Source organism: Hippocampus comes, unplaced genomic scaffold (genome assembly GCF_001891065.2).
Source record: "Hippocampus comes isolate QL1 unplaced genomic scaffold, H_comes_QL1_v1.1 scaffold76, whole genome shotgun sequence".
Lineage (NCBI taxonomy): Eukaryota > Metazoa > Chordata > Actinopteri > Syngnathiformes > Syngnathidae > Hippocampus > Hippocampus comes.
This window is the reverse complement of record NW_017805277.1, coordinates 540,772-567,110: the sequence shown is the minus strand read 5'-3', so window position 1 is coordinate 567,110 and position 26,339 is coordinate 540,772. Positions and strand designations below refer to the sequence as shown.

The 26,339-nt window shown below is 41.3% G+C and overlaps 1 protein-coding gene across 17 annotated transcripts in view; it reads left to right on the top strand.

The window, feature by feature from the left end:
* dst (dystonin) overlaps window positions 1-26,339 on the top strand; it is a 98,611-nt gene that overhangs the window by 45,165 nt on the left and 27,107 nt on the right. For 14 of the 17 annotated variants that reach the window (XM_019870419.1, XM_019870413.1, XM_019870416.1 and 11 more), the window contains 25 exons: window positions 2,902-3,048; window positions 4,159-4,247; window positions 4,335-4,443; window positions 4,981-11,871; window positions 11,962-12,108; window positions 12,590-12,805; window positions 12,879-13,022; window positions 13,427-13,663; window positions 14,211-14,363; window positions 14,485-14,718; window positions 14,822-15,094; window positions 15,835-16,383; window positions 16,578-16,754; window positions 16,980-17,103; window positions 17,198-17,406; window positions 17,859-18,176; window positions 18,259-18,425; window positions 18,525-18,681; window positions 18,842-18,968; window positions 19,102-19,152; window positions 19,663-19,898; window positions 20,739-20,868; window positions 21,095-21,294; window positions 21,848-22,346; window positions 22,820-24,288. In XM_019870419.1, the coding sequence (XP_019725978.1) occupies window positions 2,902-3,048; window positions 4,159-4,247; window positions 4,335-4,443; window positions 4,981-11,871; window positions 11,962-12,108; window positions 12,590-12,805; window positions 12,879-13,022; window positions 13,427-13,663; window positions 14,211-14,363; window positions 14,485-14,718; window positions 14,822-15,094; window positions 15,835-16,383; window positions 16,578-16,754; window positions 16,980-17,103; window positions 17,198-17,406; window positions 17,859-18,176; window positions 18,259-18,425; window positions 18,525-18,681; window positions 18,842-18,968; window positions 19,102-19,152; window positions 19,663-19,898; window positions 20,739-20,868; window positions 21,095-21,294; window positions 21,848-22,346; window positions 22,820-24,288 (13,053 nt within the window). The remainder of the gene's footprint in view (window positions 1-2,901; window positions 3,049-4,158; window positions 4,248-4,334; window positions 4,444-4,980; window positions 11,872-11,961; window positions 12,109-12,589; window positions 12,806-12,878; window positions 13,023-13,426; window positions 13,664-14,210; window positions 14,364-14,484; window positions 14,719-14,821; window positions 15,095-15,834; window positions 16,384-16,577; window positions 16,755-16,979; window positions 17,104-17,197; window positions 17,407-17,858; window positions 18,177-18,258; window positions 18,426-18,524; window positions 18,682-18,841; window positions 18,969-19,101; window positions 19,153-19,662; window positions 19,899-20,738; window positions 20,869-21,094; window positions 21,295-21,847; window positions 22,347-22,819; window positions 24,289-26,339) is intronic. The other 3 variants (XM_019870417.1, XM_019870418.1, XM_019870404.1) reach the window with 2 other exon arrangements.

The window sequence follows — 26,339 nt, the reverse complement described above, 5'->3', positions numbered from 1 at the left end:
GTGAAATCGGCCCCACGAAATACATCGGAATCAAAGCAGCCAGTGGAGAGCAGAATGGACATATTGGAGCAAGAAAAAAATGTGCGAGACCAAGATTTATTAAAGGCAAGATTGCAAACTGCTCAACTTGAAGAGGACAGACTCAAACTATACTCAAGGGTGAATGCTTCACAAAGCAACGATCATTCAATACAGTTCCGAAGAGATGTCACTTGTAAAGTGACGCCAAAGGAAGCAAGCTCTCATCCTGTACAAATCGAGTCAAACACCAAAGAGATTCCAACTCGTCAGGGGGTTACAGCGGAGAAGGAAAACCAGAGGTTTTGGAAACAGGACGTCATCGAAGGCGGCCATCAATATATGAAAAGCTCAGAGACTGTTAACCTGAAGACAGCTCTTCATAAAGATGAGCCACAAAGCAGCAAGGAGGAGATTCTACAAATGAAAAGCTCATCAGAGGTATGGGATGAAGTCTTTGTGTCACACAGACACCAGTCAATTCATCTCTAAAATATTTTATTCTTTCGTAGTCATTTCTAACCAGAGGGTGATCTCATTTCCAATCCACAGATGACAAGATTGCAGAAAGAAGACATTCTTAAAGAGTTCGAACCTGATGAAACGAAAGTCATTCCGAGTGAGACGACTTTGACGAGTTCAATTTCTCAAAATCTCACATTCCCAGAACAAGACTATATGACTGAATTGTATCACATTTACTCAGGTCAAAGTTTGGTCCCGAAAACGCAGGGATACATGACCCCATGTGAACCCACAGAGTCCCAGAGAGAAAAACACAGCATCCTTACGACAAGAACTTATTATCTGAAAGAATCTCCTGAAGCAAGAGTGAAAAGTGATCCAGAAAGTAGGGACAGTCTTAACTTGTGGAATCCAACCTCACTCAATCTCACTGACCTCCAAAAAAGCATGACTATTCAAATCCTAATCAAATATAAGCTCTTGGATGAAGAGATTTTCCATAAATTAGAAATGGGGCTGACCACAATCGACAAAGTGCAAGCATCACTTGCGCCCTATGTCGGCAAACCAACTGCCATTGCTGGAGTTTATGTAGAGTCGAGTAAGAAGAAGGCTTCTTTCTTAGAGGCGGCTGAGAAGGGTTTCTTGGCAAAGATGCACGCTGTGGAGTTTCTGCAAACTCAGGCAGCGACAGGAAGCCTCACTGATCTGACCACTGGCCAGATATACTCCCTGAGTGAGGCTCTTGAGAGAGGAATTTTTGATTCAAGCTTAAAAGATAAACTGACAGAGGCTGAGAAAGCTTTCTATGGCTATATGCACGCTGGCAAAAGGCTGTCTGTGTTCCAGGCGATGGAGGAGAGTATTCTTGAGCGATACAAAGGCAAGAAGATCCTTGAAGTACAGATAGCCACCGGTGGAGTGATTAACCCAGAGGGTGGTTTCAGAATGCCGCCTAGTGTTGCTATTGATCACGGCTTTCTAAACAAGGAGACTCTTCAAATTCTGTATGATCCTGTTCGCAATCCCAAAGGTTTTCACAACCCTTATACTGGACAGAAAGCATACTACTGCGAAATACTCAAAGCGTGTCTATATGACATTGACGGTGGTGTGCTTCTCCTTCCAATTGGGGACAGGCATCTTACCAATAGCTCTCCCACAAGTTCTCACCGGGTGTCTGTTGTCAGCAGCAGTCGTGGCACTGAGATGTCTGCCCATGAAGCCTTCAAGAAGAAACACATTGACAAGCAGACATATCTCTTTCTGTCAAAGCAGGAAAGCGAATGGCATGAGACGTCTGTAGAGAATGGCAGTGGAGGTTTGCGTCACATCCTCAACGATGTCAAAAATGGCAGAAAGCTTTGTCTAGAGTCTGCTGTGAGTCAGAGGTTTCTTGAAGCCTCAGAGCTAGAACAGTACAGGAATGGCCTTCTTAGTATCTACGAGATTGCTGACATCATATTTTCAAGAATGGTTGTTGTGGAGGATGTAAACAGCCCCATTGCTGGTCTTTGGGACCTTGCACAGAAGAAGAGGTTGTCTATCTTTCAGGGATTTCAACAGGGCTTTACTGACGGGACGACTGCCTTAAGATTGCTGGAGGCCCAGGCCTGCACCGGAGGCATTTGTGACCCCTTCTCCGGGGAGAAACTTACAGTCAATGATGCATTCAGTGAAGGTCTTTTAAATGAGAAGTTCGTTCAGAAACTACAGCAATTTGAGCAGGTGTTCAATGGCATCACTCACCCTAAGACTGCAAAGTCTGTCTCGATCACTCAGGCAATCCAGGAAAATCTTTTGCCAAAAGATGTCGGCACTCGCTGTATAGAGTTTCAGCTCCTGACCGGTGGGTTGATAAACCCTGACACTCACGACCGAGTCTCGCTGGAGGAAGTCCTTCAGAGGGGCCTTGTTGACAAAGCCACAGCCTCAGCCGTCAAAGACGAGAAGTCCCACATCAAAAATATCACTTGTCCAAAGACCAAGAGACGTCTCACATTCAAAGAAGCGCTCAACAGAAGTGTTTATGACTGCCACACAGGTTTAAGATTACTGGAGGCCGATAAAGATCAAGGTTTTGGAGTGTTATCATCTTTGCATCACAGAAAGTTGAAATAAAAACTTGGGGGCATTCTTGTTAAAAAGTGAATACTGGAAATCTGATTTATTTTGGTTCAGTGTGTGTAGCTATATTATTTTTGTATGCTTGAATAACATTTACTTCAACATGCTGTGCTTGCCTTCACTTTATGTTGTGATTGCTTTATTGACAAAAGTTGGAACTTTTTTTTTTCCCCAATAGAGGCCTGGTTTGGGTCTGGTCTTCAATTCTCAGTTAGTGATTGAGGAAACTGATATTTAACAGTTTTGCTTTTTTTTTAGATATTCTCATACCCCCACCTGTTCTGATTCCAGAGATCGGTGGATGAAGAGAAGCGAGAGCATGGTGATAAAGTTAGCAAACTATTAGCTTGGATGTCTAATGTGAAACAGAAATCGAGCAATGAGGGAAACACTTTGAAAGATAGTAATGCCAACACAGATGCTTCAAATAACTCCCAGGTAAAAATATGTATTTGCTTTGTTGTTGTTGTCGTGACTTGATGAAAACAATATTTTGCTTTGAGGATTTTTGTTCGTATCCCATAAGATGTTTTCTGTCACGTGTGATTTTTAATAAAAGAGCATCTTTCTGATCTACTTATTCAATGTATTTTACACTATAAAAGGATATGTTGTTAATCACATCAAGTGCTCAGTCGGATACAACTTCCCCTTACTGTTGCACAAGCACCCACGTTTCAGACCAGACCGACTTGAAATGAACTAATTCACTGACTTTACAGACACTATTTAATCCCCTTTGTAAAATCAAGTAATTACCTTCAAAATTTCATTCTGTAATACCAATAACCAATTTGAATGGCTTTAAGACTAATGCCAGTGTCTTCATACTTTACATATTACAATGCAGTTCTATGGTTAGGCATAATTTTATTCATACTGTTAGTTATGATGATAGAAAACAACAATTAGTCACAAAGCATTGGCCGCGTTTGCATTCCGTCGAAAAATAACTCATCGTATATTTCAGTCAAGGCACACAAATGAGCAGATATTTTGCTCTATTTTTATTCAAAAGATCACACAATTGCAGATGTAATTGTTAGTTATTCTTTAAATTTTAAGTAGCACATCATATTCTCTAAAATGAATTACACTTTTCATGTTTCAAAGGCTTTACTATTACATTGTACCGTCATTGTGTTGTATTCATTATTTTACCCAAATGTTCATATTATACTTTTCACCACAATAAATGATGGCTATGCACTGACTGGCCAAAATATTAAGTACACAATATATTGGGATCTTAAAAAAACATTGATGTTAAAGATGCTGCCTGGTACAATAATAAGTAACAACAATAACTTTAGATTGACAGTGGGGTATTAGATTAACAATATAGTAATACAGTATGTATGTGTGTATATATGTATGTGTATAATATATACTGTATATAATTTTAATCCTAGTAACAGCATTTATTCCTTGTGTTAGATATCATTAGCTTGTGCAAGTGTACCTAATGTTATGGCCTGTTAGTGAATTGCTTACATGATTTGTACTGTATTGATAAAACTATTGACAAATGATTGTTTGATGCTGTAGGTCTCCGTAGAGGAAATGGTTACTAAGAAAGAGCAGATTTCAGAAGCGATGAGGGCCACAGAAATGATGCTGAACAAACACAGTGAAAAGTAAGTCTGGCAGTTACATAATAGAGACATCTACAACACAGTATATGTGCATTATCTGAACTTCAAGCATCATTTTTTGACTTACAGGATGTCAGAAGAGGAGAGAGAAAAAGTCCAGGAGCAGTTGAAGGACCTCAGCCAGGCTTACAGTGACATTTCTCAGCATTGTTCTGATCAGCCCACACATGGAGATGAGGTTGGAAGTTTTGCTTTTATTGAATGAAATGCTTTTGTATTTTGGAGTGGCCTCAAAAGAAGTGCTGTTCGATGGTTCATTGCATGTTAATCCTTTCTCCTTCTTCTTCTTTGTAGCAGTTGTTTGCTGTTTGTACTGATACCTTTCTTATTACTGTGCTACATCATTCAGGACTGTTTTCAATTGAAAAAAACGGAATTATATTTCCAACCAGATCATCTGAATATGCTGTAAACATGCTTAGCCAATTTTTGCTTCACATGCTGATATTCGACTGGCTGATAGAGTTGATTCATCAAACGGTTCAATGTGTGATGTGACTAACAAACACCTTCTGCATCAAGTCAAAGCATGGTTGCTTCCACTATAAGCTGACAGGCTGACACTCTCTTGCTGCATCGCTGATGCAGTGTTGAACTCATGCACGTGATTTTTAACATGTTGGTCAACTGGTGAGTACATATTTGCCTTGATTTTGAATACATAATGTTCCGTAATTATCAGTTCAACAATAATGGTATTCTTTTTTTTTCATAGGATGTGAAATCCACCATTAGAATTGACTCTGTTTGGACCCAGGCAATGGACGGCCTGAATAATGACATTATTGGCCTCCTCCTTCCGACCCCCGACCTCTCTCAGTCATGGCCTCATCTGTCCTGGGATGATATTCACGAACAAGATGCTCCTCACAAATCAATTGGGAATCATATTCAGGAGTTAAACAGGGAGAACAAGTGCATAAAGGATTCAGATGTGACCTCTGTGTCCATCGGTGACATCGTAGCGGCAGCGAGGGACGCATCCACGTTGGATGACATTGTCGTGAAGATGATAGAGGTCAAGCAAGTCAGTGATGGACTGAACGTATCCTACTCAGGAGATACAGTGAGCCTTAAGACGGCATTTCAAGAAGGCTTGATTCCCGCTTCTGTCTACATTAACATTCTTCAAAGGCATAAGACCTGCCAGGAAATGATGCATGACCATTCTACTGCAAATGAGTCGCATTTAGAAGCGATGCACATCAATAGGCTCATATGGGAGTGCATAAGTGGGAATAAATTGCACACACCTGAAAGAGCTGTTCACACTATAACATTTGTCCATGATGGAAACAGAATATTAACGCTGAATCCCACTGAGGTTAATGTTGCTGGCCCAACAGAAAAGCAGGATTCAAGTGTAACAGAAGGAGTTAATTCATCCTCTGGCAATTTACACCATGGGGACGGACTAATGGTGGATGCAGAGGTTCAGTGTGATTTGATGAGTTGTAGCAGTATGCTCATCGTACTTGGGAACAGTCATCAGTTCATAGGCCTCGTGTTGCCTCGGCCGAATGAATCCCAATTTACTGCCTCTTCGTCAGAGTACTATGAGCATCGCATCACTGATGTGCGTGGCAGCAGGCTGCTCAGCTGTGGAGAGAAATTAACAGCTTTTTACATTCCAGAAGATTCTAAGCTCGTGGATATCAATTGTGCCATACAAAACGGTTACATTGACGTTTACACGGCAGACATCTTAAAGTCCATCGAAATCCCCGTTGAGTTTCTTGATCTTGATCAACTTAATGAGAAGTTTTCATCCTGGCTGATGTATAGAAAACTCAGAGTAGATGGATTGAGCCACGCTGGAGATGTGTTTACTCCTACAGAGACAAAGGAGCTCTTTATATCCTTCCTGATGATAAACAGTTACATTGATCGGAAGTCGCAACAACGGGTTTTAATACTCGACAAGCAGTTAATGAAAATAATCCATTTTTTTCTTGAAGATTCTGTATTTGATGACACCGCCCAACACAATGTGGTGCCTTTGACTGTCAATGCTGAAGATATTTCAGAGCAGATGGACTTCAAGGTGCCATTCATAAGTGAGAAAGCAGAGGAGATGGTGGTTAACACAAAGAATTACAAAATGAGTCCTCATCATTCTGTACCCCAATTCGATGGGGTACTTGAGAACAACATGTATGCAAATGATGATCTAAAAATTGATTATGTGGATGGAATCACAGAAGCTGTTGTGTTCTCCCAAGGCACAACAGACTACAAAACACTTGACGCTAGTTTATACATTGCGGATAGTGATGATTCACAATTTGAAGAAAATAGTATTTTCGATGAAGAAAAGGGCATTTTGAATGACACACCTGTCTCTGAGCTGCTGGGAACAACTGAAGAGACCGTTTTGGACCTGTTTGCAAACCAAGATATAAAAGAGGAAAACACCATGTTGCCTAGTCCATCCCTCTTTGATATAGACACTGGAATATCAGAAGGAAAGTGCAACCAGCCTAACCCAGATGACAATCTTGAGTCTATAAATGTGAACAAAGCCAAAGAAACACACAATTCATCCAAGAGGAAGTCTTCTCCCCTGATAGAGGATGATAATCAAGTTTTAGTATTAGATGATGAGGCAGGAGGAAATGTAACAGAGATAAGTGATCTTCATCATTCCCTTTCCTTACTTTGCGGTCATGAGCCTCTGGCGATGTCACCCATCTTTTGGGAGGAGATTTCTCCCGAATGGGTCCTTCAATTGGAAGAATCAGCTTCACTCTCCGATGTCACCAACTCACTGAATGGAGTCAATAACTTGCTGGCTGACAAGCAGGATGAGGACTGTGAAACGGCTGCGTCATCCGGCCCACTCATTCCATGCAGCCGTATCGCTCAAGAAAGTCACAGCGAGTCATCTACTGGTGCTAATCTATGTGACAAAGTTAACTCAATGCTCAGTGAGAATGAGTTCTATAAAGCTGGAAATGTGACAAAATGTGAATTGGGAAAATCTGCACTTTGGGTTGCCGCTGTTGTCGGAGCTGAGATAGGTTCTTCATCACCTGGAGATGCAGGCAATGGTTTAGCTGTACAAGGCGATCCTGTCAAAAAAGATGGGGACAGACTCCGGCAGGTCTTTCTTCCTTCAGAGAGTGGTTATGCTCTTGAACCCGAACCCGGCAACTCTGATCTCCTCAGTGAAAGAGTTTCGCAACAGTTCAATGCATCATCTGTTCGATCTGTTGTATGTGATACATGTACACCCAAAAATCATTATAATGATGCAAGGTGTAATATAGAGGTTGAATGTTGTTTGCCAGCGTCGGCCAGTGATCATCTGGAACAAACACGGACTGGTTTGAGGTGCAGTGCAGTACACCCAGAAGAAAGCCAGCTAATCAAAACAACCGATTCTCAGGAGAACTATCAGTCATCATGTGAGGAGTGGGTGGGTGAAACAAGTCAACAGAATATAAATATGGTTCAATCATTTTCAAGCCCACCCCCTTCACCAGACTCCACCCAAAAAAATGTGATTGGAGTGAAACACAAAGGCCATATACTTTCAGATCAAAATGTGCTGGATGTAGACAGAAATCCTCAAGTAGTGACCAATATTTTGTCACTAAGCAATGCACTGATTTCAAACTCTGAAAAACCTTTTGTCAATCACCACGAGGACGTGATGAATAAAACTTGTAACGGAAATGATTGTGAAAGCGCCACCAATACAAGTCAGTCTGATACCCCAGCTACAAATACTGAAGAGGACTTGGGCATTCAAATTAAGTCATATATCCAAAGTAGCGATGAAGACAATGTTGATGCTACAATTGGAAACGTTGGAGTGGAGTCTGACAAGCTAACTAGAAGAGATGAAGAGTCGTTTGATGCCCGAACCGGAAATGTTCAAGAGGAGTCTTATATCCCAAGCAGATATGAAGAGAATGTTTGTGCCCCTTACGGAAATGTTGAAATGGAATCTAACAACCTAACGAGAAGTGATGAAGTGAGGTGTGATGTGCCACCTCTAAAAGATGAAGAGTACTCTTTTTCTCAAAATAAAGAGTACCCTAGTGTGCCAGCTGGAGATGATGAAGAATGGTCTTGGCACCCGCCTAAAAAACAGGACACTGATGCTCCAACAGTGGAATATGAAGAAAACATTGATGCGCAAACAAAAAAATATAAAGATGTGTCTATGGGTCTGCCTGGAAAAGATGAAAACGAGACTGTTGACTCGCTTATAAAACATGACGATGGATTTGATACTGTAACTGGAAACACTGTAAATGAGTGCAATACCTTTACTAAAATCGTTGGAAAAGGTTTTGTTGCCCCAGTAACAAAACTTGGAGAGGGGTCTCATGACTCAACTGGAAAGGTTGAAGAGGAGATTGAAATACCAACCACAAAAGATAAAAAATATTCTGATGCTCCACCAGTCAAAGATGAAGAGAGGTCTGATGGCTTGGATAAAAAAGTGAAGCAAGAATTTAACACTTTAGTTGGGGAAAATGGACACATTTTGAACAAAACCGGACAACACCAAGATGGAAAAGCTCATAAAATGCAGCCTTGTTTTCTGACTGTAAAACATGAAGTAAGTGAAAATGATCATGTACCAACCAGAAAAGAGGTTGGAGAATCAAAGTCCACAACTGAGAGAAATGAAGAGTCGTCTAATTCTAAAACAGAAAAAGATGACGAGAAGTTCACTATTCTAGCTATAAGATTTGAAGAAGACCTCAGTACCCAGCAACAAAAAGATGAACAGGGTTCTGATGTCTCACTAATGAAAGATAAAAATGGGTCAAATGACCCAACTAGAAGATTTCCCAGACACGACCCATGTGGAAAAAATGAAGGCAACTGTTTTCATACAATTAGGAAACATGCAGAGGTGTCTGATTCTCCAACGACAAGAGATGAAGATTGGTCCCAGGTCTCACTTATCAAAAATGAATGTGGTTCTTGTACTCCACCTGTAAAAGATGAAGAGTGGTCTTTTGCCCCACTTCTGAAAGAGGAAGAGGGATCTGATGCCTTGCTCATAAAAGATCAAGAAGGATGTAATGACACAATTGGAAAGACCAACTCTGATCACCGAACTAGAAGCGATAAAGAATACTGTGATGGTTCATCTCCGGATGAAACAGATGAGATCGAAGAGTTTGATGCTCTACCTGTGAACTATAGAAATGAGTCTGCCTCAATAATAAAAGATGAAGAGGGATCTAATTGCACAACTGTAAAGGTTAAAGAATCTGATAGCCTAACTAAAAAAGGTATAGCAGATTTGCACACACAAACTGGAAAGGCAGAAGAGGATTGTAATGCTCCAACTGGAAACAGTCAGTCATCTCCATCAACTAGAAGAGTTAGAGACAACTCTGATGCTCCATCAGCAAAAGATGAAAAGTGGTCTGATGCCTCAATAATGAAAAATGAAGTTTCTGATACAATGACTGAGAACATTGATACCCCGATTAGCAGAGATAAAAAAGATTCTGATGCCCCATATGGAAAGCATGAAGAGAACAGTGTTGCTCCGACAAGAAAATATGAAAACGTGTCTGATGCCTTACTGTCAAAAGATAAACAGAGGTCTGATGACTCAGGTGTAAATGTTGAATGGGAAAAGGAGTCTGATCCCTTAACTAGAAGAGACAAAAAAGACTCTGGCGCACATTCTGGAAACCAAAAAGACAACTCTGTTGCTCCAACACAAACAGATCAAGAGAAGTCTGATGCCCAACTCGTATCTTGTAAAGAACAACCAAAAAGCCCACCTGTAAAAGACCGGTGTGAAGCCACAACTAGAAAAGATGAGGAAGGGTCTCATACCTCAAGTGGAAACATTTCCAAGGAATCCTGTACCCTAAATAAAAGAGAAAGGGACTCTGAAGTACCATCTTCAAAAGATGAAGAGGATTGCATAGCTCAAAACAGAACACATAAAGAAGATTCCGATGAAGTTGTGTCCGATAACCCACACCGTAAAGATCACGAGAACTATTTGACACAATCTGGAAAAGATCAAGTGGAGTCCGATGTCTTACCTGTGAAATGGATTGAAAAGGATTCTGAGGCCTCGCTTGAAGCGGAGTATCGTGACACAACAAGAAGAGTTCAAAAGTGCGATACCCAAACTGCAAAAGTGTGTTCTCATACCGTATTTAGAAAATCTAACAATGATTATGATGCTCAAAGTATAAAAGATGATGAAGAGTCTAATGCCTCAACTGGAATACAAAAACAGGGGTCTGAAGTGTCATTTTTAAAAGATGATGAAGCATCTGAAATGCTACCTGAAAGCATTGAAAAGGAGTACAGCACCCTGACTAGAAAAAATGAACTTGACTCTGAAAAAGATGAAGAAGGCTCTGCTACCCCACTTGGAAAAGATCAAGAGGATTCTATTACTCCAACAGAAGAGAAAAATGAGTCTGCAGGTAAAACGCTCATAAAATATGAAAAGGAATCTGACGCCTCAATCATAAAAGACATAATAGAGTATACTAACAAAACTCAAGATCAAGAGTGTGACATCGTAACTGAAGGCCATGAATATTGGTGTCATACCCCATCTAGAAAACATAAGTCAAATGTCTCACTTTCAAAGGATGAAGAGGAGTCTGTAACAACAGCTGGAAGTATCAAAACTCGGACCCCGACTACACAAAATGAACAAGACTCTGAAAATGCTGACGGCTCTGGTACCCCACCTGGAAACGATCGAGGGAATTATTCTCCTCCAACCAGAGAAGGTGAAGTGGCGTCTGATGTTGATGTTAAAAATGACTTTAATACCCTGACTGGAAACATTGAAGAAGTATTCCATATTCCAACCAAAAGAGATGAAGTAGACTCTCATACCGCACCTGGAAAAGATGAAGAGGGTTCTGAACAGTTGTCGAATGCCTCACCAATGAAGGATGAGGAGAGTTCTCATGACCTAACTGGAAAAGTTGTCGAGGAGTCCAAAACGCTGTCTCGAAGAAATGATAATGCCTCTGATGCACCACTTGGAAAAAATAAAGAGGACTCTGATGCATCCCCTGAAAAAAATGATCACGTTTCTGATGCACCACTTGGAAGAAATAAAGATGACTCTGATGCTCCACATGAAAATGATGAACATGACTCTGATGCACCACCCGAAAAAATTGAACAAGGATGTGATACCTCCCAAATAAATAATGAGGAGGAGTTGAAGACTCCAACTAGAAGAGAGGCAGACTCTGATATCTTACCTTCAAAAGATGACGCAATGTCTGAATCCACATTTGTAAAACATGAGGTGAACTCTCCAACTGGAAAAAATGGAAAGCAGTCTGATAGTGAAGATGTCACTTGCACACAGCCGGAAAATGTTGAACCGAACCCAGAATTCCCAACAGGAAAAGGGAACGAGGAAGCAAATGCTTCAACTACACAACTGCAGCTTCTGGAGGTACTTAGAAATGTTTCCTCAGGCCAAAACCTCTCAATGGTCCAGGAAGTGATGGAAAGGCACACTCTAGGGAGTGACACTCCCACCCTGGAATGTATCAAGGAGGAGAGCTCAGAGGATGAATTGTTGGCAGGACTGTCTCCTAAGCTCTCGGCCGATATCATGGAGATCAAGAATCCGGTAAATCAACCACTTTTTGGTAAAAATGACACCCAGTTCTTCTCTGTTTGCCTTTGAAACATCTTATGCACGTCTATTGTTTTCCAACAGCTCTTCTCGACCCAGGATTACCTCGAGTGTGTTGGGAGGCTCCAAGATCACGCTGATGTTTTAGATGATGTTAGAAAAGACCTTTTAATTGGGGAACCAACTGGCAGCAACATGGAGGAATTACAGATACAAATAAATGAAATCCAGGTTAGAAAATGATTGATATGACACATCAGTGAAGTCACAACATTAGGTACACCGGTACAGTCAGATCCAAATACAAGAATTACAGTAATGATTACTTTGCATGTTGTCCAGTAAAAAAAGTGGGCATTTTGTCTTTTTTTTTTTTTAAACAATATGTTACTGGTCCATTCTTATTGACAAGGAAGGTGGCGACTTGGGTTCAATCCTGATCCTTGTCAGATGTCCTTGAGCAAGATACTGAACCTCTAGTTAAAGCACAATGAGTACCTGTAAGATATAAAAGCTGTATGAGTGAATTCCATTAACATAGAAATACATATATTTGCATTAGACTAATTTACCCGAGCAACTGTTTTGTCGTAAAGGCGTCGTTTGTGGTATGACTTTAGTACCAGATCTCATAAGATTGTGCAAGTGTACTTATAGTGTAGTTTGTGAAAGTATATGCATTTTAACTCTTTTTAAATCTGCTTTTATCCAGTCATTGGAGTCCCAGGTTTCCTTCCTGGCTGGTGTTTTGACTGAAGATTTGGAAAAAGCCAAACTGCTCTTAAATGCTGCGAATGAGAACATTCCTACCCAAATCCGTAAAGATCTGTCTTCGACATATGTGGAATTACAGCACAATTTCACTGCAGTTTGCCACGAGTGTGCAGAAAGAACCCAGTCGTTGTTTCAAGCCATGGAAGACAGGAAAGTGAGTATAGTAAATGCAGTACAAGAAACTGATTGTGACGTTGTTGTTAAATTTGCTGTCGATGTGATTTCAGGCACATTTGGAATCAACATACCAAAAACATCTTGCTGATCTTGATATGTTAGTGGGCCTCATCCAAAACGAGCAAAATATGGCAGATGCAGATGTCAACACGTGTGATGTTGAAGCACTCAAAAGCTGCATGCAAAAAAACAAGGTATTTTCTCTTGGTCAATGATCAAGGATCAAAACTAGCATTTGAATAGCGGAAAGTAGTTTGAATTAACATCATTTAAGTGACAGACTGCATGCACATGGCACATTTTGTTTTAATCAGATCAGATTTTACATCAATATTTGTTTCAGTATTATTAGTCATTTAAAGTAGATGCTTTTATGTCTTTCGACATGTCCGATCATGTCAGAGCAAGTCACTCACCTGATTTCTTCGGCACGGTTGTTATTCAGAACGCCCTCCCTGATACAACACCACCCTTTTTTTTTTTTTAATGCATCCAGAAATCCATGGTGATATATTGTACACTGTAGGCAGGAAGATTCACATAAACATTTTTGGAGGAAGCAAAACAGATGCTTGCTCTTTCTTTTTCATTATTCCAGGATGCTGAGACTCATCTTCATCATGTGGTTCAACTCAAATTAGAGGATGTCACATTTGCCATCCAGGGTTTTATAAGTGAGCACGCTCACTTGTTGAGTCCATCTCAGAGCAGCAGCCTCCTCAAGTGCCTCAGCAGCACTCAGAGAGCCTTCAGGGACCACGCGGAGCAACTTGTTGCCACAAGGTGTACCTTAGATGTCCTACTGGACACCAAGGAGAGGGAAGTCCAGAAGAAGGTCTGCTGATGGATATCTTGCTCAATATCACAGATGATGTAACATCTGTGTTGGCATGGCTCTTAGACTAAAATTCTAGTTGGTAATAGTTTACATAAAACCACCCAAATACTTGTTTCCATGTAGCATTTGTTTGTTTATAAATGTAGTTGACAAGAAACTAACGAATGTGGATTATACTATTATTCTAAAGTCCAGCAAAATTTGTCTTATTCAGTGTGTGATTGCATGTTCCGGTACTTGACTGGTGCTTTACACTAACCTCTGTGCCGATTGTGTTCTACAGGCCTCCAGAGACCTTTGTGCAATTAACCTTGGAAACGATACAATGCCTGGACTCTTTCCACAGTGATCTCATGCATTTACTCATTCCGTTGAATTTCTCTCTGTGCTTATTTTCTTCTGAAGACCAATGCACTGACCGGCCAGCATGTTTACAGCATACAAGATCTTATGTCAACACGTCTTATGTACATTTTTAATGGTTTTGTCTTGTTTCAGCAGGTATTTTTAATAATCAGATGGCCTTGCCTTTTTTTGTCGACAGTGCATGTTGGAAAGGCACCAAGAGATTGCAGACAAGTTAGAGGAAGTGTGCGACGCTCTCACTTTGACTGAGAATCGTCTGATTGGTCACCAACAGCAGGCTAACAATGCGGACTGTGTTACAGACCTGCAGCAGTACCAGCAGGAGCATCAGGTACGACAAACGTCTTGGCTTTACTTGGAATTTAGGAAATGGAATTCATTGTTATCAGTCAGGGTGAACTTAGCTTCATGCCCTGACACCTTCTCTTGCTTTACGCCCGTCTGATCTCAAGGCCTTGCAAAAAGAGGCCTTGACAAACGCCACTGCATTGAATGAGGTAATCACCGGTACTAAAAAGTTTTTGGAGGAAAATCGAGGAAAGCTGACGGCGGAGCAAATTGCTGACATTGAGACCAAGTTGGAAGAAGCGAAAAGTAAAGCCAAGCTTATCCAAAAGCAAGCTGAGGAGTCCAGGAAGGACTTAGAGAAGGTTGTTACTACTGCAATAAAACAGGAGAGTGAAAAGGTCAGCAAAAATGTGATCGCCTTCATAAATCTGAAATGCATTGGAATGTAAACACAATTGTCCCGTTGTGTTGCTTTATTGCAATTTTTTAATGTCCATTCAGGCTGCAGCTGTTGAGCGTCTTGAGGAAAGCAAGAACAAAATAGAAGGTCTACTTCAGTGGATCTCAAACATTGGGGATAAAAACGAACGAACTATTGATGAAACAGACCTCATAAGCAAAGAGAATGGAAACCTGCCAGAGGAAACATTAGACAAGTTACGGAAAGGAGAGAAGGGTGACGCGAATGGAAACACCTTGCATCGAAGTGAAAGTGGTTTTGACGGGCAAAGCGACGCCTGCGTGGATGTTGACAAGCAATATGAACGAGTCAAGGTACTTTTGCTTTATTGAACTGAATACACGCTGATTTACCACAGCATCATTTGGCATATCTGACGATGAACATTTTTAACTTCACCAGCACCTGCAACCACGTCAATTCATCAAGTGACGCTATACACACAAAACTACACTATTCACGATTTTCAAGTTCTATGGGAAGTTTAGCAGAGGGATTTCGGAGATATTCCAAGGAAATCAAAGTCTGAAATATTCATGGGAATTTGGCATACTTATGGGAAGTTGTATGTTGGGCTAATATCCGATATGAATCCTTTCGGTGTTCTTCATGCAGTTGATTCACAGTAGGAGTTAATTTGCTTGCTTAACTTTATTATGATTGGACGAGTGTACAAACCCATCACAATAACAGGAAAATAATATATTTGAATGTGTGTAGTCTGTGTGCGTTCAAATGCGGCAGTATCATCTCAATTAACCTGTCGGAAAAAAAAGGGGGGATCAATTGAAACTGTTAAATTTTGATTATTTTATCTAATCTGCAGTTTTTAAATCTATTCAGACAAACTTAACACAAACTAAAGCTTGTTATAATTGCTGGAAATTCCAATAAATGTATCATTTTTGAGAATTTTGCATCCCTAACTATCTGATAAAATTGGAGTCTTAATTTGTAGTTTTTATGCTTTGGGCGGGGAGTGCACAATACGGTTTCTTTATGTCATTGATATCACATGTGTAAATATGGCGTCATGTCTTTTGTGTTCGTTCAGGCTCGCCATCAGGAGATTCTTTCCCAGCAACAGGATTTGATCATGGCCACTCAGTCGGCCCAAGCTCTTCTGGACAAGCAAACCAATGTTCTGTCGCCACAAGAAAAGGAAAAACTGCAAGAGAACATCCTAGAACTGAAGGGGCGCTACGATGCCTCCCTCTCCATAGCTGAGCAGCAGATGAAGCAGGTGCAGTGTGTCCAGGAGGAGCTAAAGAAGTTCCATGATGATTGCAAAGAGTTTGAAGCCTGGTTAACGCAGGCTGAGGGCGAGGTGGAGCAGTTGGGCGCCTCAGCGGGCTCCCTAAAAATCCTGAATGATAAACTCCTACGACAGAAGAGCTTTTCGGAGGATGTCATCTCTCACAAGGGCGACCTTCGTTTTATCACCATTTCGGGCCAGAAGGTTCTGGATGTGGCCAAAGCATGTGGAGTCACTGACCCAATGTCTAAAACTGGCCTGATGCAAGTGGATACTTCAGGAACCTGTTCTGTTGTCAAGGATAAACTGGATTCTGCAGCCAGTCGATATAAGACACTTCACTCTCAGGTATTTGATTGGAAAATATTATGGGTGTAATGAAATATATCTACCACTTGGTGGCAGCATTAGTCTCCCGAGCAAAATCTGTGAATGATAAGTCCACTGAACGATCCCAATTAAGACCAAGACCAAATTGCACACCTTCAGATATGGAAATTAAAGAACATCTTGTACTCAAATCATCATTACTTTGATTTCAGTGCCACCGTCTTGGCGAAAATCTCACCGATGTTGTCGGCAAGTATAAGAACTATGACGACTCCAGCACGGACCTATTAAAGTGGCTTGGGAGTTCTGAAGAGGAGGCGAGGAAGCAGCAGTCAGAAGCCATCGCCGCTGAGCCACAAATTCTGCAGATACAGCTGGAGGACACCAAGGCAAGAAACATTACAAATAGGATTTGCTATAAGCGTAATGTTAATTTTAGATTAAGACTAGCGGCTTCCTTATTGTCTTGTAAAGGCAAAATCTCTGATACAAATCTTGTAATCGGCCTCATGAGATGGTGTACCTGATGTTGTGGCTTGTTTATTCCATGTTGTTAATATTTTTGATTCTGTCCTCCTTACGACATATTACGAACCTCATGTTGCGTTCCACAGGCTTTACAAGGTCAGATGAGCGGACATCAGACGGCTATTGACGCCCTACGCAAAACAGCAGATTCTTTGATCTCATCTGATGGAAACCTGCTGAACAACTTAGATGAGATCCAGGAGACAGTAGGTGAGAATCTACATGGCCTAATAGATGCTTTTTACATCATCATTTCGATAATTGAAGTTTTAATGACAACTGGATATTTATCTTTGTGCCGTAGATGACATAGTGGAGCGCTATGACAACTTGTCCAAGTCCGTGAGTGATCGAAATGAGAAACTGCAGATGACTTTGACTCGCTCCATGAGTGTTCAGGATGGACTGGATGAGATGATGGGATGGATGGAGGGCGTGGAGGCCAACGTGAAAGAGAATGGAAAAATTCCACTAGACTCTGCATCCATCAGAGACATGTTGAGCAAAGAAACAGTATGTATTTTTGTGAGGACCGTACCTGCGCTGATTTTTTAAAATATTCATGTGTGCAGATCGCTACAGATGTGGTTTGCTAGTTGAAGCTGGCTGTAAAAAGTTTTGCTCTGACCATTCAACAAGACGATGGTAAAATGCTGATGTCATTCGCGGGCCCCGCCTTGGCCCCGTGAGGCCAAATTCAAAACCTTATTTGTTCAAGAAGCTATCCCATTCATAACATATCATCAGTTACATTTGTCAGCACTACTGATTCTGAAGACCCAGGGCAGATTAAATTGATAGACAACAAGTGTAGGCTGAAATTCAATTGGATAAAATAAAAATCAAACATGTAGATGAGTCAATGTAGACAAGAAAAACGCTGTGGCCAGTTGGCCAGCTCTCATGCTCGTATTTTCCTATGTTTGAGTCCATTTCACAGTTTAGCATATTCTGTGCTTTTGAAGGCCATCGAGCAGGACATAGCAAGTCGCCAGAGCAGCATCTCAGCCATGAAATCTAAAGTGAAGAAGTTTGTGGAAACGGCCGACGCCTCCTCTGCGGCACTCCTGCAGTCCAAGATGGATGCCCTCACCCACCGCTTCTCAGACACGTGTGACAAACACAAGCAGAAAGTTTCACGTCTGGAACAACTGAAAGACAAGGTGGAGCAGTTTGAGAAGGTCGCAGAAAACGTCCAGCAGTTCATTGTGAAGCGTTCGCAAGATCTGCATGAGACTGACGGGCCAGGGAAAACCTTTGAAGAACTCTCTGAGCTAACGCAGGTGAGTGGACTGCCAAGAATGTACAGTTTAGCTGCTGTTGCTGAAGCAAACAACAAAGTGTGTGTGTGTGTTTTTTTTTAAGAAAACAAAGGCTGAGATGGTTGAACATGCCAGTAATTTGGAGAAGTTGCAGACCTTGTCCAAGGAGCTGTGTGAAATGAGCAAAGATGGTAACAGAGCACAGATCCAGAGCAAAATGGACAATCTCTCAAACATCTTCAGCACCTTCAAAGACACGCTCAAAGAAAAGTACTTTCCATTTCATCATTTCCTAAATATTTGTGCTTTCAAAGGCGCACAGAGTAAATCAATGACACTTCATGATGACTGCATTGGTTTATTCTGCAGGGAGGAGGAGGTATCAGTCTGTCAGGACCTGTTAGGAGAATTCAGGTCTGCGGCCGGTGCTCTCAGCAAGTGGCTGGAAGAGACTAATGAGAAGGTGCCTGTGGTGCAGAAAAGTTGCAGCGCTAAAAGTTTGGAGAAGGACCTCCAAATAGTTTCTGTGAGTCACTGTATGCAGTTTTCAAATGAATCCAAAAATCTTATTTATCACTGTCCAAATATGATATAAATAATGACGTATGGAGTGAAACCAGGTTTTTTTTCTCTCCACCTGCTATGAATCCAAAAGTACGTATTTTGATTGGTAAATTTTTCCATAGGAATTACTGGAAGAATGGACATCGAAAGGCCCTGCTGTGCAGGACCTGAACAGCAGAGGATCTTCACTTTGCAGTCGCCTTACTATTCTCACATCCCCTGCCAAAGCCAAGATTCCTAACAAGACAGGTAAACACACTGTCTATTTGAATTATAAAAAGGGATTTGGAAGATCGGTGTCATTGTGCATGTTAATGCTGCAGTGTGGCTAACTGGGATATTCGTCTTTAACTTAAGCTTTGTCTTCACGTCTCTGTATTAGCTCTTACTAATGGTGGTGGTCCAGCGAGCCATTCCTACCTAACCAATAAAGGTAATCAAGCGTGCATGAGTATTGCAACGCGAATGCAATTAACATTGGTGTTTTTGGCTGCATTGTAGTAGCGGATGAGATACTGAAATGTTATTGTGGGCATGCACTGTGATCAAATCAGGACTAACATGACTTGGTGTCATATTTTTGTGTACGTTGTCCAGCTGTTTGTTGTTGTTCTATGCCAGGAAAACCTTGGCATGAGCTTCTGAAGCGCTTTTGATTGTATTTCTAAATATTTATCCTAATAAGTATCCTAACCTCATTCTAAAAGGTAAGCTAAATTATCATTTGAGGTGAACTTTACCAGGTGAATTTATTTATACGTCTTATATAAAGCGGATAATGAAATCCCTAAGACACACTAACTTTCATCATTAAAAAAATTGTTCTCTAAAGTCCTGAAAATGTTTGGACCCAATTGCCTGTAATTGTGCCAGTCATTTGTGTTAACTTGCAAAATTGAGGAAATGGCAAGCTATTCATATTTTAATTGTTTGAATTCCTCAGAGCTGATGACAATTCAGCAAAATATGTCATTCGTCAATGAGGGCTATTCCTGTCTGGGTGACACCCTGAAGAGCCGAACAGCCGAGCTGAATGGATCTGTGCAGGAGCTCAAGGATGCCAAAAAGGAGACCGAAAACATGATGACCTGGCTGGAGGATATGAAAAAGACGGCAGCTTCGTGGAAGAACGGCGCCACAGAGAAAGATGCAGTGAAAACACAACTTGAACAGCAGAAGGTGATGAGATAAGATGGTGTCAAATATTCTTTAAGATGGCGCTTAAAGCTATTGACACTAAAATGTGCTGTGTAAATTTGCCAACTTGACAGCTTGTCTTTAAAATGCTGCAGAAAAGATTCACTCATGGATTTTACGAGCTCGGGTTAATTTCAGAGAAGTAAAGATCAGTGATGTGAGAGAGAATATTGCTCGTTAATATCTTGAATCCAAATAAAACTGCAAGCCTATTTCTCAGTGGCTGATTTTTACGAGCATGAAATTACAATTGATCCAATAAATGGCTCAGTCTGTTTAGGAGAAATAGGCCGGACAAAGAGAATATCGTAATTTCCTCTGGGATCATTACAATTAATGTGCTTTATTAATCGTCAATACACAAACAGACATACATGCATCTGGAAAGTATTTGCAGCGCTTCACTTTTTCCATATTTAAACAACTAAAAACTCACATTTACCGTATTTTCCGCACTAAAAGGCGCACCTAAAAGCCTTCCATTTTTTTAAATACAGCCAATTTGCAAAAAAATGAAATTTATTTAATTTATCATTATGGGGTGTTGTGTCAAATGCGGAAGGAAAATATGTCTTAAATTTTGGGATGAGGCTATAACATAAAATGTGGAAAAAGTGAAATGCTTTAATTTAATTTATCATGATGGGGTGTTGTGTGTCAAATGCGGAAGGAAAATATGTCTTAAATTTTGGAATGAGGCTATAACATAAAATGTGGAAAAAGTGAAATGCTGTGAATACTTTCTAGATGCAATACATGCATTCATATATACATGCATTCATTCATTATTTCTGTAATCATTTGTTTTTTTTTATTTTTTAGGTGTTTGAAGATGACATGAAGCAGAAGAAAGAGCAGCTCCACAAGCTGAGGGAGAAGCTTATCGGCTTGATTGAAACTCATCCAAACTCACAAGAAGCAGACAAATGGAAGCAGATGTTGGCAGAGATCGGTATGCACCAATAGGTTTTCTTTTGATGGAATCCCAGTAATATCATGTGACCTTTCTTGAGGCCGTGTTTGACTCGTGCTCTGTCCAGAATGCACCCCGCCTGTCGTTGAATGTCACAGCACCTGCTGTTTGAAATTAAATTAACACGTTTATACAGCCAAATGCTGCACAGTGTGAGATGTGGACACTTCATGGAATGACGCTGACTCATGTTTTGTTATTATAGATGCTGCTTGGGCAGATATTAGTGGCTCAGTGTTGGAGAGGAAGCAGCACCTGGAGCAGTCCAACAAGAATCTGGACATCGTCCAAAGCACTCAACTGCAGCTTGGTCAGTGGCTGTCAGAGAAGGAGCTGATGATGAGTGTCCTTGGACCGCTCTCAATTGACACCAATATGCTGAAAATGCAGAAGCAACAAGTCCAGGTAAACACAATTTATAGTGTTGTTTCAAATAATCTCATCATGAATATGATAAAATGTGTTGGATAAAGTAATTCTATAGTGTGGTTATATTTTTCCTTAATATGAATTTAATTTACAGGTGGGTGGATTTCGATTCAAGTATATGATGGATAAATTAACTAATATATAATAATTAAACTAAATGGTCTTGTAATTTTTTTCTTGATGAATTACAACCTTATTTTCATATGATTCTTTTTCCTCATAATGTTACAACTATATTCTTGTTAAATTGTCACTTGATTGTCCTTGGTAATTTGTTTATTGCAATTGCGGTGGGGAAAACAGAAGAAATGCATTTGCTCTCTCTGTCAAACTTGATTCCTTTTGAAAAACATTTTCAATAGATGTACTGTATGAAGGGTCGGAAGTTGCAATTGTGAACTAAATGCCACCTGGATCTGATCCAGCCTGCTTACGTTGCTATCAACATATCAACTATAAGGGACTTTCTCCTAATCAGCCATCAAGTAAATGGGACCAACTGAACATCTTTTCTGTTTCTCTTGATCAGATCCTCCAGAATGAATTCAAGAGCCGCAAGCCTCAGTTCGAGCAACTCAAGGAAGCTGCGTCAGCCATCTTAAACTCATCCGATAACCAGGACCCATCAAATGGGAAGCTGGTGAGGGCGCAGCTCACTACTGTCACTGAAAAATGGCAAGGACTTATAAGGCAGCTGGATCAGCGAGATGGCCTCATCGACCAAGCTGTGGTGAAGACGGGGCAGTTCCAAGAGCTGTTGAGGACCATCGGCCAGACCGCTGCTCAGCTGGAGGATGAGCTCAGCAGGTACCAGACCAGCAGCACCCAGCCCGACGCGGTGAGGAAACGACTGGAGGATGTCCACAACATCTCGGTCCAGCTGAGAGAGGAGAGGGGGAAGCTGAAGGAGGCCGAAGCAGTTCATGCAGAGCTCACAGCAATGGTGACCGAGGACTATCTCAGAGCTGACTTAGACAGGCAGCTGGAGACTGTTAGCAAACCTCTCCGACAGCTGGAAGAAAGAGCAGGTGTGTCATCTTTATTTTATGACAACAGTGGGCCAAGAGTTAAGGAAAAATAAATGGTCCTGGCTCCACCTACCGCAAAATTAAATTTGAGAGCCCAAGTTTGTTTTGTTTTTTTTCGTGTGTGTTTGTGGTTGGGCAACATTAATTTCTCTTCCAGGGACTCTCCGTGAAGTTTTTGTACGAATCGTCCCATTGATTATTTATTGAGAGTGATTGCAATGACTGAACTAACAAATGTGTAAAAATGACACTGGGTGAAGGTGAAAGAAAAAAAATTATATCTCTCAAATTGTTTCAGATTTCAAATGCATCTGATCTTGTGCTTTGAATGGACGTTGTTCCTTTTTCCCAGATCCAGAAAACTCTTTAAGATTGATATCCTGATCATAGCGTCATTTATTCTGCACGTAGCACATGTTTAAGCCTTGACACAGTGTTCTCTCTCTCTCAATCTTCTTTTTCTCATGCTGCAGCCAAACAGATTGAGCAGCTGAACTCAACTTTCGCCAGCTCCCAGCAGTTTCACCAAACTTCCAAAGACTTCCAGTCATGGCTGGCTGAAAAGCTGCAGGACCAGTCAAAGCCTCAGGCCATCTCTGCCAAAGTGGTCGTCCTTGAAAAAACTCTGGATGAGCACAGGAACCTGCAGGTGGCGCTCAGTGAACTAGAGGCCACTTACAGTAAAATAGCTGGCGAAGGCGAGATGCTTCTGCAAAGCACTGATGGTGCAGAAAAGCTGGCCCTGCAAGGTCAACTATCTCTCCTCTCCTCGAACTGGAAGGAGGTGAAGAAGAGCTCTGAGGCACAGGCTGACAAACTTAAAGCTTCCCTTCAGAGAGCTCAGACGTTCGAGGAGCACGTTGAGAAGCTCAACGCTTGGGTGAAGGAGTGCGAAGCCAAAGAGGGCCGAGTCAAACTTTCTGTTGAGCCCGTTGCTGTGGAGAACGCTGTATCTCAGGTCAAAGCTCTTCAGAAGGACGTAGATAAGCACAGAGGGGTGGTGGAACAGATGAATGCTGCCGCAGCCAGCCTGGTCGAGGTGGCTGACACTGACACGGAAGAAATTACAAAAGAGGCGGCGAGCATTTCTAAAAGAGTGGATGGCATCTTTGAAGGACTTCAAAACAAAAGAGAATCCTTGGAAAAGCTCTCACATACAATTAAAGAATTTAACGAAGGCTCCAAAGAGGCCAAGGCTCATCTTGAGGGAGCTAAGAAGCTCTTAGAAGCTTATCAATCCCAGGGAGTGCAGGCCTGCAGCAATAAGAACTTGACAAACATGAAAGCACAACAAAAAAGCATTGAAGGGATGCGAAACCAAGTGGAACACCTTTCGAGATTGGCACAGACACTTGTAGTTGATCTCCCAGATGCTGATGGAGTGACTGACTTATTACTGCAAGCGGACAGCATAGAAAAGGAATACAGTAGCCTGAACAAGGAGCTAGAGGAGACATGCCAGGTCCTGGAGGGAAAATTGCAGGGCATTGGGCAGTTCCAAAACAGCATCCGGGAGATGTTCAGCCGCTTCACAGATCTGGATGATGAGTTGGACAGCATGCCTCCGGTGGATCTGGACTTGACTGTTCTTAAAGGGCAGCAAGAGAACATTGAGAGCTTTCTTGCTCAGCTGCAAGAGTTGATGGTCAACACAGCCAATGCAGGCGATGGCTGTAAGAGGATGCTGGAAACTAACTCCTCACCTGACCTGTTGGGCCTGAAGAGAGATCTGGATGCGCTGAGCAAGCAGTGTGGCAAGTTGATGGACCGAGCCAAAGGCAGAGAGAGGCAGGTGCAGAGTACTTTGGTCAAGCTGGAGGAGCTCTGTGGAAAACTCCGCCACGTAGAAGATCAACTCTGCAGAGCTGTGGACAAAGAAGCGTCCCAAGGAGCTGTCGGCATGGAAACAGACATCATCAAGCAACAGCTGGAGGCCTTTAAGGTGCGTTTATCCATTTATCCTGTTCTACAAGTCCAGGCACAAACTTTTGGATGTCACCATAGAAACTATTTTAACATACAGTACCGGACACAGATATTTGCAGATTTTGATAAACTGAAGCAGCTGCTTTCATACTAACTCCAGATTCAGATGTGGCATACGCTCGATGGACACATCATTAGGTTCAATTGCACAATGTCGTAAGATTCAATACAGTAGACGTGGGTAATGACGTAACTGTCTTGCATGTGGGCAAGGAGAACAACACCCGCCAATGCATCTTTTTTTTTTTGTTTTGTTTTATGTTAACATATAAAAAATTTGAAAAATATTGACCGTGATTGACTAATTGACAGAATTGAATTGTTTCAGTTACTGAGCTTGATTGATTGTGAGTCCATGCGAATGTCCAGCAGTGATTCTCTTGCCATGGATGCAGCATAGCTTGCGTTTCCAATCAACTACAGAGCAAATATGAGTGTGAAAGATTTTCTTTGGCTAGCTGTAGGCCTCTTTGTTTTGCCCAAAGTCAGCTGGCACAGGCTCCAGCTTCCAGCAGTAGTGAACAGAATAAATAGTAAATGTGTAGACAAATAGAAACAGATTGTACTATTACCAGCATGTGTTGTAATTGTTCCATAATATATAAGAATTAATAGTAGTAAAAAATAACATCCTATCCAGAGTCCATTTTTGATACAGCCCTTATTTCTATTAGTGCCGTTACACTGTGTAGGTGCATTAAAGTGTCCTCATTTTATGTCTCATACATTTTCAATTTTGAATCAATCAAGCCAATCACCGTTTTATCATACTACTTTTATAGTTTCACAATACTAGCACTAAGATATGCAGATCATTTCCATCACACCGATTCCCAGTGGAGCACATGACCAGCAGGCTTCATTCGAACCCTCTCAGTACAAAAGCACCAATACTCTGGAGACTGCATGCTCGTCAAAGGCATCTGCTGTTAACAAAAGGGCCATTGCCTTCGGCGGTAGGTAGATTTTGGGACGCAGCCAGGTGGTTGCCAGCAGGGTGTCATTTTAGTCCTGGATGATGAATATGGGCTTTGTATCAGAGTCAAGTGTTTTCAGCCAGTATTAGCTTAAGGTTCCGTTTTCCTGATGTGTTCACTTATGAAAGTAGCAACCAGGAAAGAAAGCTAATATGGAGGTGCTCTCCTTTTGCTGTTACTGCTTCCACTCTTTTGGGAAGACCTTGAGTCAGAAGTTTGAGGGTGTTGTTTTTATACTTTGTTCTTCTAACAAGCAAAGTACATGTTATCATGCAGCATTTTAGCAATATATACGTTACACAGCTCAGCTGGCACAAATGGAAATGAACACGACTTTCCCAAAGGCTATCGAAACTTTTATTGTGAAAATGATTGATGGATTTAACTTGGCCATGTCATCCTTGTAATCACAGGCTTAAATGGTATCGATGATGATATCTTGGAGGCCTGTTTTTAATTACACCCCCGCAACGAGTGCGGGGTCATGGGCGAGTGGAAGTCGCTCTTCGAAGGTAAAAGAAAAGCCCAAACTCCACTTACTGATAAATCGATTCCACCGTTGTCACGACGGCACTTTACACTTTTTTTGCTGTGTGTCATAAAATTGTTTTACCCCAAAGAACAAACACAAATTAAAATCAAATAAGGGAAAATATGGATTTTAGAAAGTAATTAGGGAGCATCTTGGATTTAACTCTGTTTTTAATTACACCCCCCCCACACACACACACACACACACACACACACACACACACACACACACACACTGGATGTCGTCATTGTTATCAGCAAAGGATAAAGTGTTAGCTATTAACAAGGTTTTGACACAAATATTTTAAAAGCCCATAAATTCCTTTGGAGTTCTCCAATAGAGGATTAGCCTACATTTAGAACTGCAATATGATAAACACTTGGGATCATTTCAGGTTTTAAATAGCATTACAGTAAAACAATGTAAACAGATGTGTTTTGGTCCGGTGACACAGATGTGTCTGCGCAAAGATGTAGGTCAATGGATTGTTTTTTTTGT